Genomic DNA, 14,702 nt, shown 5'->3' on the forward strand with positions numbered 1-14,702 from the left:
CTGATATTGCAATTGCGATATGATTTGCGATATTAGAGGGAATGATCATTTTTACATCATTGTTCTCATTTTCATTGAAAAACGTATTAAAATGATTATGGTGTGATTTTTGCGGGGATCTGTACCAAACAAAGATGTTTTCTGAAGTCTGTAGAATATGATGTGTAGGCCAGGACATCTCTGCAGCACCATAATATTTCATTTCAAATCGTATTTTGACACATTTCACCTTTAACAAATATTGCGCCTCCTGCGATTTGAAAATTGCAGTAGGCCATATTGCGATTTCGATAAAATTTCGATTAACTGTTCAGCCCTACTAGAAAATACTGTTCATTTCAGCTTTCAGGAGGTAAATATTACTTCGAAACTTCGCAGTGGACACCAATTGGACCCCAATTTCTCAGACTTCCTTTCTGACATCACCAACAAGGAAATACCTGGAGTCAAGTGTAGGAAATGACGTTATCATTTCTAATAAAACCAACAAAATGAACGCCTTTCATCTCATGTGTCATTTTGCGATCACAACTCTTAAAATGGCCGTGGCGGGGGGCCCAACTACTTGGCTGGATTTTTTCGTTTGCGGTCGACTTTGCGATGTTGGTTTACTCTAAAACATGAACTCAAACGTATCACTCGCTAAGTGCATTTGTGTAAAGTGTAAAGAAGCGGATCAGGAGCAACTAAAAGCTACAGTAAAAACTTCAATCATGGCATCTAGACGGCTTCAAACAGGTTTCAAACTTGTGAACGTTTCCAAGTCGTTGCTTTTGGCGGTCAAGTCGTTTCGCCGGGTATTCCCACGTGACCTGAATGCAGCATAAGACATGAAGGGAAGTAGAGGACTTTAATCACTCTATGGTAATGGAAGCCAGCTCCTTGGCCTGGGCATGCTGCTGCTGCTCTTCTTCAAACACCCCCGGGGAACCTCCGCCGTTGTCCATCTTGGTCTCCTCCGTCATGGCCGCCGTCCCGTCCGCGTCCATCTTGAGGGAGGTCGGGGCTTCCAGGGGGTCCAGGGGCTCGGGCGACAGGAAGCCGGAGGAGCTCTCGCAATTCTGGGTAGAGGAGGAGACCTGGGAGATGACGGGCATCTGGACCGAGGAGGAGGAGGAGGCGGCAGTGGTGGCGGAGGTGGAGGTGCTACCGGGGTAGACGGGGTGGTGGTGGGGCTCCTCCAGCTCGTACTGGACTCCCAGCGCCTCCTCCTCCTCCTGCACCTGGCTCAGGTAGTCGGGCACGAGGAAATCACTGCAAGGACGGAGAGAGTCAGTTGAGCTTCTTAGATTAACATAACACGAATTTAAAATTTAAAATTGCCCATGTCATGTCTGAAAGGTGGCACATTATTCCACAGATTTGTTTTCAAATCTACTGTACATTGCCTCAGGATAAGAACAATTCCTTCATGAGGTTTTTTGAGTAAATGTAGATTAAATAATAGGGTATGTCCTGAATGAATTTCAAGAATATGTTGTCACACATAGAGAGCATTCACAATACTGGATCCCTGACTGGTTGACAGTACAATCTCCCTTGATTTAAAGAAACAAATCCACCCTTTGATACTCTTATCACTGTTAGATGTCATCAATTTGTGATGTTCAGTGCATTCCAGGAGTTATTACCTCCACCAAAGAGGTTATGTTTTCGCCCGTTAGTTTGTTTGTCTGTATGTCTGTCAGCAGGATAGCTCAAAAACTTATGATCGGATTTGGTGGACAGTTAGGCCTTGGACCAAGGAACAACTGATTCCATTTTGGTGGTCATCTGGATCTGGGATAGACAATTATAATTTTTTAGCCCCAACTATGAAACTAATCCAAATCCTTGAAATGCTTGCAGGGTCAAGCAATCAATTGAACTTAAAATGTAAGTGATAGGACTGATGCCTTTGGGTGTTAACAGCAAGTTGGAGAATTGTTCAGCGTTGGCGGAGGTTTGCGTTCTCCGAGCATCTTCTAGTTTTGTGTTGAAGTGTTGTAAATTTAAATTTTTCTTTCCCTCAACCTGCCTCGTCTTCTCCTACTTCGGTTAGTGATTTTCGATGTTTCCCAGAATGCCTTTCCACCACCCCCGGAGAAGAGGGGGAATCAAAAGTGGGCATATGGTCATATAATTAGCTTGAAAGGGTGATCAGTCAGCTGTGGGTTATACGTGTTGATGATTGTTGATTACTGAAAAACACAACATGTTGCGTGGTGGCACTGCATTCTGCTCTGTTGGTGCATAAAAGCTGTTTTTTAACAGTGTTAAAGTGTTTTAGGGTGGATTCTTCCTTTAGAAGCTGCAAACATGCTTAGTGGAGGCTAGCCAGATGATGTGCAATACAAATGCTACGAATACATCTAATTAGAAGAATTTAAGCAGCTATATAGAGAGGGGTGCTACTCGTCAAATCTAAGTCGACTTGTGAGCTAATCTTTAACTCTGAAAATGGATGTATTTTTGAAAATGCAATTAACTTTTGATCCAACTGCTCTAACAAAAGCTACACATTACTTTACACATGCTTGATCTATACAAGTAAATTGAATTCCTACAATAGAGCCCCTTTAAAGTACACAGTATAACCTAGGTTGCAAAACACTTGTAAAAACACCAGAGAGGGCAGATTTATCAGAGTCCCTACCCTTGTAGCTTTATATCTACTGACTATCACACAGTGGGCCACAGAGCTTGCTATCCAGGATAAATGGTGGAGGTTATAAATAAATGTTCTTCTGTGGCAAGGACTACAGCTCAATCTGACAAACCGGTCTGGAAATCAGCAACTTAGAAAAAAAATACAATACAGTTAACATATCTTTTTATGTGAAGTCTGAGGATGGGGGATAAGAGTCTGACTGGAATGCCAGAGAATTTTCCACAGTGTTGTGATCTCAGGCATAGACCTTCTACTATAAAACTCTGGAGGAGTCAATGGCCCGTTTGAGCCTCGCCGACCTGTGAGGGCTTGAGTTGATTAAGAAGTGGAAAAGTCTGGGAAATAAAAGCACACTTCTGCTTTATAAAAGACTTACACTGTGTTCTGACTTTCACTGGGCTGGGTTACTGATAAAAACAACCCACTCTATTGGATTAATAAAAATGCAGTCATATAGAAACAGGTCAAATAAAGATGACAAAATGATTACAGTTGTGGTTTGCAGGTACAGGATGATAAACAAAGTTATAACACAGCTATAGTTCTGTTTTCAAAGTGCAACTGTTCTGTACGGGTCTGTAATAATAGGACTGTAAAGTGAGTGGTTTTAAACCATATACTCACTTAAACTGAGTGTAAACATAAGCAGATGCACTGTACAGTTGAGTTCAAATTTTGGTGGTTGGTCAATTAATTTAGGAAGAAGTATACTTGACAAACCACTTCATCCTCACACCTCATGGAATTTGTCCATGACCAGGGCCAAAACGGATTGGAAGTATTTTCCATCTCCTTTTTTACAATGGAGATTAAACGAGTCAAACCTGGATTAAAACACCCCAACAAATACAGTCAAATACGTCAGGTGCACTTGATCTTGAATTGAATTCGAAGCAACTGCAATCATCTCAAAACCAAACTGCACAACCAAAGTCATGAAGGGAGAGCAATCAAATGAACCTCAGGTATTAAGAGGTATAATTGAAGGGGTATTTTCTGATCCAGGTGAGACCTGAGTAAATGATGGGGGTCAACGCCCCCGGACTCCTCACCTGCTCTGGAAGTAGTTTGCTAGTTCGGATGCCTCATGGTTCAGACTCCTCAGGTGTACAATTAAATTGCCAGAGTTGGTGAACATGGCGCCGCACGTTTTGCACTCGTAAATCCGCGGCTTGCGGATTATGTGTCGGGAGACCCTCATGTGGTGCTTATATTCACCGAAGGACGTGAATGTGGCGCTACAAATCTGGCACCGGAAACAGCGTTTACCTTCGTGCTTCAGCCGATGCATCTTTAGGGAGTAGGCCCGTGTGAACTTTTTCCCACAGCGGTCACACTGGAAAGGCTTAATGCCTGGGGAAGGCAGAGAAAACCCATGCTTAGCTGATTTGTACATTTACCATCACCCGTGTGTTAGTGTCTGTGCAAGTGCGTGCGTGTGTGTGTGTGTGTGCGTGGCTTGATGACTGTGTTTTTCCCGAAAGACACAGCCTTGACTGTTTTCCAAATCAATGTTCCCTGGAATGCCCTGACGGTAGACATTAAAGGCTCATTTATTCCATTCATCACAAAGCTATATACAAGGTGTAGAAAAGTGCAGTAGCCCAGTACAGTAGGAGGGAACGCAAATATACTACTCTAGGCCCTTTCGTGTATTTATACTTTTTTTTTTTATTTCTTAATGTTAGCAATTTTACTTTCACTAAGTATGTTTTGACTTAAGTATTGCGCTTTGCTATATTTTAAATCTGCATCTGGAGTACAAACTAAATGTAATTGTACTGAATGAATCATGTTGATTAATACTTGTTCAAGCACTTTATTTTGGCATTTTATTTAAATTAAAAAGAACTTAGTTTGAACTCTGTCCTCTCCTCTTTCCTGCATTGCAGAGTATAGAAGTGGCAATGTTCTCTTTTGTGAGAACAGTAGCTCAGTAACTTTCACTCACTGAAAGAAATACTTTTTACAAATTTTTACACCAGTGTTTTCACCTCTACTTAAAAAGGAAAAATCCACCCACGGATACTCTTACACTGTAAGATATAATCAGTCTGTGATGTTCAAGGCATTCCAGGAGGTATTTTGTGATGAAGTGTTGTAATTTACTTTTTTGGCGAACCCACTTTCCCTCAACCTGCCTCGTCTACTTCTACTTCAGTTTCCTAGAATGACTATCGACAACCCCCAGAGCACGGCTCTGAACTTGTTGGTTTTATGTAAAGGTGGAAAGAGTAACAGTGACAGCAATCGCGATATTTGATAGTAAGAGCAAGAGAGCAAGCGATAGTGAGTCATGCCCTTACTCAAAACACACTCGTCTTGTGACTGCATGTCACTTACTAAACCTCTGATGTAACTAAACATTGCAAACACACGGTTCAAAGCCAACAGTGTCGGAATATGATAAGAATCAGCCAGTGGTTTGTAAAGATTTCTCCTTGATCTAAAACTGAGCGGGGACAGAATGTTCCAAAACACCTCACAAAAGGCGTGTTTTAAAAATTGTCCCGGGAGCTAAAATCAAGTGCAACTGCGTCACTAATATGTTTTACAGTATATGGTGTTTCTGGATTGCCTTGACTGAGACAAAATGACGTAACACACGAAGGTTTCCTAAAATCAATAATCAAAGACAGATTCCTTTTTGAAGTCGGCGGTGTTTTTCCCCAGTGCACCTACCGGAGTGTATAAGCATGTGCTGCTTCAGGTTCTGAATGCGTGTGAATCGAACGCCGCAGGTCGGACACTGAAAGGGCCTGTCGGGGCCGTTGGTGCCTGGCCGGGCCGAGGGGCTGATATAGAGGTGGTATGGGTACTGGATGCCCTCCAGCCTGGAAACACAAAGAGAGGAGAAAGTGAGGATTGTACTTTAGCAAGATGAACATTCAACCTTTAAAGCAGCGACTCTCAACCTTTTTCATATCAAGGGCCCCCTAATTTAGTTCACATTAGGGACACGGACCCCCATTTGACGAGATCTTGTCTCTCAAACCCAAATTTGAGAATATTTTTACTGTTAGATATGATTTTGTCCGGAATTCCATGACTATCTGTATTGTAGGTAGAGAGATAACAGAGAAACTATGATCAAAATAGTCATTCTTCTACATTCTCTAACTTCTTGTAAATGAAATAATGCTGAAGTTTAACAAGTCATCAATTTGCTGGGGACCCCCTGGAACCCCCTCAAGGACCCCTGATGGTCCCGGACCCCACGTTGAGAACCACTGCTTTAAAGAATATAGACAGTGATAGTATCTAAAGTATCGGGATCGGTGCAGATCCAGCTCATATTTGGATTTGAAAGTTGACCTGTCCTGATATCAATACTGTAACGACATGCGCTCAGGGCTCCAGACTGTGACCATTTGGTCGCATTTTACGATAATTTTTCTTGGCAGATTTTGCAGTCTCGTCTCCTGTTACTATAGTAACCCAGACTCGCTCAGACCAAGTGACAAACGCGATTTTCAACAGTGTTGTGGTGAAGTGCTAAGAGGAGAACAGAGGAGAGGATCTGTACGCATCAGGTACGGACTCACCCTCTTGTCAGTCAAATCCAGGGTTGAAACACCGGTGAAGTTTGTGAGTCCATATATAACACACAGCAAGTTTGCTAGCCGCACTTGTGGCAAGCAGATGCTGCCTTCAAATGCTGTTGGAAATATTGCTATTACGGGTAGAGCGCGCTTGAACAGACGAATAAAGAACAGGCAAGTATTTTGTTTTTGTTCTGTGATGTTGACCTCCGATTCCTTGCATTTTTTCACTTGCTGTTGTATTTCGTTCTCGAAGGCATATGTGCCTTAGCTGTTGTGAAAAGTAATTCTGAGAGAGGAGTCACTCTACACAGCCAAGTCTGTCTGGAGTAATGAAAAAAAGTGAAGAAGAATCAAATCTATGGCCTGTTTACTACATGTATAATCTGTCCTTCCTAACTTGATCTATTAAGTATGCTGGTACCTTTATAACCTGTCAGTCTATTCCATTTACTCCACTAAATAACACTGTTTAATTCCCTGGCGAGTCTCCCTATCCTCGCTTCTCCTTTTTTTTTTTTAAATGTATTTATTTTTTCCTTTTCTCTCTTATGTTGCTGTTTGGTTTTGGTTTGTTTATTTGTTTTTTCTTTTACAACTTTTTGAGTTGTGATGTTATAGTTACAGTAAAAGTAAAATATGGTGATATGTAATAGACCATTGACTATGTTGTACTTGTCTCGCTTTCACCAATAAAAATAGTTGACAAAAAAAAAAGAAAAGAAAAAAAGTTAACTCCACCAAAGCTGTATGTATTGTTCTACCCCTGAAAATGTATAGCCTACACTAGGAATAGATAAGGGAATCGATAAAGATCAGAAGAATAGAATTATTATCATTATTATTATCATAATTAATAGAAAATGGCACCGGAATCGGTAAAATCCTACTGATACCCAGCTCTAATGAGGTGCTCAGGGGGATTTCTTTTAAGGGGAGGCCTCTCAGGAAAATGCTGTATACTGTTTGCACATTGACTGGTTATGCACTTAATGTCTGAGAGAAAAAGTATACTTTATTATTAAAGAAAATGTTGCACCTTATTTCTGCTTTCCATGCTTTTTTATGAACTTTGTAATAACAAATCTACACATATAGGTCACTGCAGTTTGTAGCAAGATATGTGATGCCAAATTTTGTGATTGCGCCACCAGTTGAAAAAGTTGGTGGCACCAGCACCACCAGTTGTAAAAGTTAGTCTGGAGCCCTGTGCTTTTTGATGCAGTGTAAAACTGGTCTGGTAGGAGGAAAAATGAAAAAAAATTGTCAAGTTCACAGGCATAGCACCAATTGTTTAGAAGAAGCCGTGGATATGCCGACTAAATGCCACAGGTTTATTTTTGGGACTATTTCAGGTGAGCAGCCACGTATACATCAGCGGCGCAGTGATTTTAGCCGTACACAGTCTCCCATCACCCACCACCTTCTCTTCCAATGGAAACGGGTAAACTAGTCCCCGGTAGCTCAAAACAGCACGTTATTTTGGTGTAAAATTTTCCCAATCTCTTACACAAAACTGCCAGACGTAGCTGCATATCATTTTAAATTTACTTACCATTTAGCTTTAGAGCTGATACAAGTTCTCAGTTTCTCAATTCTGAGACAATCTTAGTCACCTACTATCACTCAACATAGTGTATGCTGAAGTGTTAGCATTGAGCAGTGGAGAATTTTTGGTGTTTATGTTCTTATCACATACAGCTGCAGCTACATACAGATACAGCTGACCAAGTTGACCAATGGGACAATCTCCCAAAAACGAACCTATTAACCTATTTCTAACCTAGTAACCTATTTTGAATAAGATGTTTTTATCTGAATAAGGTATTATCTCATTTTATCTGTTAACCTATTTTCATTCCAACCAAACTCTTCACCAAGTGATTTCGCTGATTAGTTACTCCTCTCTGTTATGTTATGCCCATTTTCTATTATCATCAGTTTTTTATTTGTTATTTTGCTGGATTGTTATACAATGATCAGTGCATAATTTGATTAAATGAATAAATAGATGCAATTTATGCACTTTTTCCTGCAATTGCTTTACAATAGGACAATACTAGGCATTCATGACTGTAAATTGAATAGTACTTGGACCAGTGCTCAGAGCAGCTATAGAAAGTAGTTAATACTCGTATTGGTTCTCAAAATTTGATGCGCCTCTTAAAAACATGCTTTTCTTCACCTGGCAGTTGTCATGTTAAGAAAAACAGGTTCTACCTCTGTCGTTCAGTTGGCATTGTGAGCATTTCCCATTGAAACCTCAATGAAACCTTGGAATATTAAAGTGATATCAGTCAGATTAAGGTCTGTCTGGTGGTTGGAGTTTTATTAGTCTATATCTACTTACACTGACTCATGTATTTCCAGTTAGGCGCCTAGTAACCTTTCACATAAAATTCATTATGCACGTCCGTTGTAACCTCAGGCATCTATCCAACTGCCATGCATTATACTATGGCTCATCATGCTTTTGCTATTTTAACATAAGGTACCAATTTATGATCTAAACAGGTGTGGCACAGACGCCCACTGATGAAGTTTATGACTGCATTTCCTTTACTTCTGTTGCCCAACTGCAAGTCTTAACAAATCATGATACCTTTCGTCATCTTCTGCATGTCCTCCAGCATTAGAGGTGTTCTGCATCGATGGCAAACCCTCAGACACTCCCTCATCCATCGACCCTGGTAAGAGGCAAGGGGGGGGAAAAAAAGCATTTCGCTCATATAACAGCTGTCTCTTGATTTTGTGACTACACAGCACAGTCTGTCTGAAGTAGGGTTAGACCGATATGGGTTTGGGAAAGCAGATCCGATATTGTTGGATTGAAGCTGCTGACAGCGGTTGCATTTTATTACCATAAAAGCCCCAAATTACAGGTGTTTTCCGTTTTTCTTTTATTCACGGCAGGGTAGACATGGACAATAAAACTTTCCATTGATGCCAATACAAATAGAAATCTTATAGGTGGGTCAGCAGCTCTTTATGGCAGGGTGATGTGACTGAAGGTTTTACGGACTACCGGAGAAACTGGGTCAGGGAGAAACCTCCAACAGATTGGCGGTGGACAACAGTGACTAGCTGATATCTGATTTGTAATAATAAAGGCCAATATTGGCCCAATATATCATAGGGCTGAGCGATATGGTTGAAATCAATATAACGATAATCATAAGGATTTTACTCGATATCAATATATATCATAATATGGTTCATGTATGCAAAATCATGTTAAATAATCAAATTAATGTTCATCTCATTGAACTGAATGGTGATGTTAGGTGTGATGTCAAACAAAACAGAAATATTCAAATAATATTCCTACCATACCTCATTTTATGAGAGTTTTTAAGTAAAATTTGCTTGTCATCATCAATTCAGACAGCAGAAATGTGTGTCACGATATTAAAATATCTTCATATCATCACGATACGATTCCACTGAAAGACGATAAACGATAATATTGAATTATCGCCCAGCCCTAATATATCGGCAAACCAATATAACCATGTAACCCTAGTCTGCAGAGTCAGCAATTCAGCTATGAGACACCAGCTGAAACACGCATGCAATGAGTAATTCCAAAAAGCTGTGGTTCAGTTCAGTTAGGTATGGAGGATGACTTAGAAAGCCCCACCTATGGAGGAGGACTGTGGACTGATGAGCAGCTCCTCCTGGACCTGCTCGCTCCCCGGCACCGTCTGCTGGTCGCTCAGCGAGCTCTGCGAGGCGCTGACCGGCTGCGAAGACGTCTCCTGCACCTCCTCGTCGCTGAGCCGCTCCACCTTCACCCGCACGTCCTCCTCCTCCGCCGGCACGGGCGACGCCGACGCCGCCTTGGAGCTCTCGCACGCCAGGAAGTCGCTCAGCCGCCGGCCGACCGCCGCCTCGGGGGTCCCCGGGGTGCCCTGCTCCAGGCAGCGGGGGCTCTCCGGGAGCTTGGGCTTGTCCGAGTGGAACCTCCGGTCGATGCCGAAGGGGAACGTCCACGGGAAGGCCAGGGAGGACTCCACGGGCTGGGCCGCGCCGTCCGAGAACGAAGGGGACGGGTTGGGGATCTGCGGGGACGTGGTGACCATCTGTGCGGTGCATTTGAGCGGACTCTCGGGCGACGCCATCGTCACGAAGCTCTTGCGTTTCCGCCTGGACTCGCGGCACACAGGGACGTTTCTCTCCATCACGCTGCAGTCGGACGACACGGGCGACAGGCTGCCGTCCAGCGGCGTCAGGGCACAGTTTGACGAGGCGCTCTCCGGGGCCGATTCGTGCGGCTTGTCTCCCGTCAGGTTGTTGTTGTTGTTGTTGTTGTTGCCCGGACCCCACAGGATGCTGGACTTCATGAACTCCGAACACGTGCTAGCCACGGCGAACATCTGCATGTAACTCGCGGCCGCCAGGACGTCGATGATGTTCTCCGTGCTGATGGAGAGGGTGGAGGTGTAGGCGTATTCCAAGAGAGGGGTGAAGCCGCTAACCGTCACGTGGTGAAGGTCCAACACAAACTTGTCCTCCTCCTCTGGCCGGCCCACCAGTTTGGAGCGGAAGAATTCGCTGCAGCAGGCCAGGACCACCTTGTGGGCCAGGAAGAGCTTGTCCTGGACCCGGATGGTGACGTCGCATAAGTGACCCTCGTTGCGCAGGGCGTTGAGCTTCTCCAGCATCTCCTGGCTGTGGGACGTCGAACTGTGGGTGAAGGTTTTGACCCCCATGTCAGAGTCAGGGATTCGGCCTGGGGGAGTGGGGATTACGTCCTCCTGTGGAGAAAAAAGCAAACGAAATGCTTCACTTTTGTTTTGTTAACGAAAGCGTCAAATTATATCTTAGGAGTAGGGCTGCAACTAACGATTATTTTCATTGTCGATTAATCTGTCGATTATTTTCTCGATTAATCGATTAGTTGTTTGGTCTATAAAATGTCAGGAAATGGTGAAAAATGTGGATCAGTGTTTCCCAAAGCCCAAGATGACGTCCTCAAATGTCTTGTTTTGTCCACAACCCAAAGATATTCAGTTTACTGTCATAGAGGAGGAAAGAAACCAGAAAATATTTACATTTAAGAAGCTGGAATCAGAGAATTTTGACTTATTTTTCTTAAAAAATTACTCAAACCGATTAATCGTTTAGCAAAATAGTTGGCGATTAATTTAATAGTTGACAACTAATCGATCAATTGTTGCAGCTCTACTTAGGAGTCAAAGTGACTCTATCTATTTTTGAGAGGAAAAGAAAAAATGGATTCATGTTAACAAAAATCTTTTTGTTAAGCTTTGTTATTCTTTTGTTTCTAGCACCGTACATCATTAACGTTTGTTTAGACCAGTGTAGATGTGTTACTTTATTCTAATGAATACCTAACTAAACAAAACCCAGACATAGAAGTTACAGAATCAGGTGTGAAGTAACAGATGTCATGGGGGACTCTCGCTAGGCCACTGCATTAGTAATCAATAATTAGAGAGAAAAACAAAACGTCAAAGATCACTTTGCAAAAAAATCAATCTCTCTCAAGGAGTGGATGAAGGCAGGAGAAGATACACGGTAAGGAAAGGATGAAATGAAAAGGCGAGTGTACGGGGAAGGAGAGAAGAAAAAGCAGTGGGAATAGGTACAAACACACACAGAGAGAGAGAGAGAGAGAGAGAGAGAGAGAGTAGGGTGCTCTTGGAGGGGAAGGGAAGGTAAGAGGGGGTGAAAGCAGGGTAGACAGCACGGAGGACGAAATGCCAAGTTACGTAACAACAATCAAAGCAGATGCGCAGCGATGCGAGCCAGACCCATGTGGAGGCCAGTGCACTACAGGATGCTGAGCAGCTGTCTGCGAGACATGTGGATTCTCTGAGGCATGAGATTTTCCATCAAACAAAAGCTCAAGTGAAGGGGCTCTCGCAGGGAGAGCTAGCTCCCCTTCACACAGAGAGAGACCAAGGGAAAATACTCTCGGGCTATGTTGGCCCAGTAAAGGCAATGTGAATTATAGACTTGGGCTGAGGAGGTGCAACAGGAGAGTTCCTAACCTGCCACACTAAATAGGGCTAATAGAGGGGAGCTTTGATTCTACCATAGTGTTTTGTTAGGGCTAAAATGTCTCCTGTAAGAGAGTTTTTTTTAACTAAATGCTCTGCTTAATTGGTCTATTTCATATTTTGAATAGCAGTTGCTATTAAGTTCTATCTGTTAACTGACAGAAAGGAAGGTGCTTTACTGTACATGCACATTGCATAAAAACAAACAGATTATTTTTCTAAAAAATAAACAAAAGCCTGTCACATACAGTAAGTCTTAAAGACATGACAATCATATCTCTATCATACTTAGAATTATTATCTTACAGTATTTCTGCAATTCACACACAGTGTCAAACACTGTTGTGAATGAGCACGTAATAGAATGTAGTTACTCTTATCATTTCCCTCCAGATTAGTGGCCTAGTGGCTTGTGAGTCTTGTTGGATTAGCCTGTGCATGATAAAAAAAAAAAAGAGAGAGAAAAGTCATGTGGACTGGACACATTGACATAATACATTGTTGAAAGACTTACTTCCTCCCTACTGGCCTCACTGTATAAACACCCTTGAGTTCTGGCTTTCACTATTCTTACTTGTGGTTTCATCATGATGTAATTTTTGGGCAGGAGTCACCAACAGCAACAACAACAAAGGCGTACACATCCACCAAGGTGCATCACAAAAATATAATATTCATGATGGTGGTCGATGGGGCAGAGGGGGCGTAGCCCACAACCTCGTACTTTCAGTCTGTTTACATCACGTATCAGCAAGTGACAACATGCTCTGGTCTGAACTGAAATAGCTTGCAGAGGGCCACCGACACACTGACAGTCAAATTGCACACAAAAAGCACAACGACTGCATCGAAAATATAGGCATGAATGGCTACACAACCAGCTAACAAGCTGCCGAACAAAAGAAATGTCAGCAACAACAAAATATGGTTTAGCAAACCAACGTTACCAGTGTCAAGCTAGCGTGAAGACAACAAACGTGACTTCCGGTAATAGCTTTCAAAACAAAATCCATATTGATGAACTTGTCATTTGGATAGTAGTTCACAATACAGAATTTAAAACCAAGAATATATTTAAAGAGTTATCTGTAGTAAATAAAAATAGTTGTTTTCACCAAATCCTTTTCACGGCATATATATTTACAACCTTCCATGCAATGTTGTTTGCTGCTTAAATGCTTCTGAAATTATACAAAATTAAAACAATAGAATTAACTTTAAACAATGGAATTGACATTTTAATTTCGTAATTATGCAAGGGGCAACAAATCCAGTTAAACATTCTGAACTAGAATATCACACTGATAGGCGCTGGAGAGACCCTGTATACACCAATGTTTATCCCTCACCCCGACTATTTCTGGTTGTATTTTGAAGGCAAAACCACGTAACTTCCGGTGTTGCCCTCGCTAATCCTGGCTAACTTGACGCAGCTACTAACGTTCGTTTGCTAACTATCATTAGCCACCAAGCTAGCGCTAGCTGACACAACACAACACTAGTAGTTGTTCCTTTGCCCCAATCAATGCTCGGCCAACAAAGCGGTCCGATTAAAATGTAAACAGCGGCATTAACTTTATCTTAACGGACTGTACAGATGGAATTTACCTTCTAGGATCAGGCCTGTGATAACGGTCGGGCCTCGGGATGCAAACAGCCCAGCTGACAAAAAGCAGTGATAGTCGGAGAGACAGCGGAGCTCACTGCCGCTTCACTCCACTCACTCACATTCCCTGCGCTTCTGAGGCATTTGTCAGCCCGCCAGCCGCGAAAAGCGAGATTTTACTCAGCACTCCTATGAATTATCATCACACCAAGGTGGTAATAAAAGTTTTCAAGCTGCTGTTTTCATTCCTTTGTGCTCCCCGTTGTCCTATATGCGCTTTATTTGTGTCCCACAATGCAACGCGCATCGCTCACTGTACTGTACTGTAAGAAACAGGAAGTCACACATCAGCCCACAACATGTACAGCAACTCATTCACTGCTTATGAGTTAACACAGTTTATGTGGTTATATTTCTGTACATGCAGTCTATATGATCCACTGTAGACCTGTTAATGTGAACACATATTTTGCACATCCTGTTTGTATGCTGTAATTTTGTTTATTTGTATCCTTCCAATTCTCACATCCTTCTAATGTGTTATTTATTGAACATATCTTGATTTTTTTTTTAATAGATTTTCACAATTTTTTCATTGTTGTTTGCTTTGTCTCAGTATGTTGTACTGCTTTTTGCACACCCTCATAATGCCTAGTTCATCCATGCATTTCTACTTACCACAAAGTAGTGTTGAAATTGAATTATGTTTTATAACCCTCATTTGCTATATTATTATATTATATTATATTATATTATATTATATACATATATATGTATATATTGCTGTAACGTGCCAATTTCCCCATATAGGGATTACTAATTTTGTATCTTATCTTATCTTTCAAATATTTAACTCATTCCATATATAATATTGCAGA

At 42.0% G+C, this 14,702-nt stretch overlaps 1 protein-coding gene across 1 annotated transcript; it reads right to left on the reverse strand.

Moving 5' to 3' along the window:
• Window positions 1-261: 261 nt before the first annotated feature.
• zbtb44 (zinc finger and BTB domain containing 44) lies at window positions 262-14,086 on the reverse strand. The gene is made up of 6 exons (XM_071541426.1): window positions 13,827-14,086; window positions 9,833-10,949; window positions 8,795-8,879; window positions 5,333-5,484; window positions 3,703-4,003; window positions 262-1,254 (listed from the first exon to the last, which is right to left on the reverse strand). Exons 2-6 carry the CDS (start codon window positions 10,902-10,904, stop codon window positions 855-857), a joined length of 2,010 nt encoding a protein of 669 aa, XP_071397527.1. The 5' UTR covers window positions 10,905-10,949; window positions 13,827-14,086; the 3' UTR covers window positions 262-854.
• Between the last annotated feature and the right edge of the window lie 616 nt (window positions 14,087-14,702).

The sequence above is a fragment of the Centroberyx affinis genome, unplaced genomic scaffold (assembly GCF_046629955.1).
Source record: "Centroberyx affinis isolate AG114_WGS23_722 - 3 ecotype Tasmania unplaced genomic scaffold, CSIRO-AGI_Caff_v1 ptg003870l_1, whole genome shotgun sequence".
In the NCBI taxonomy this organism is placed as follows: domain Eukaryota; kingdom Metazoa; phylum Chordata; class Actinopteri; order Beryciformes; family Berycidae; genus Centroberyx; species Centroberyx affinis.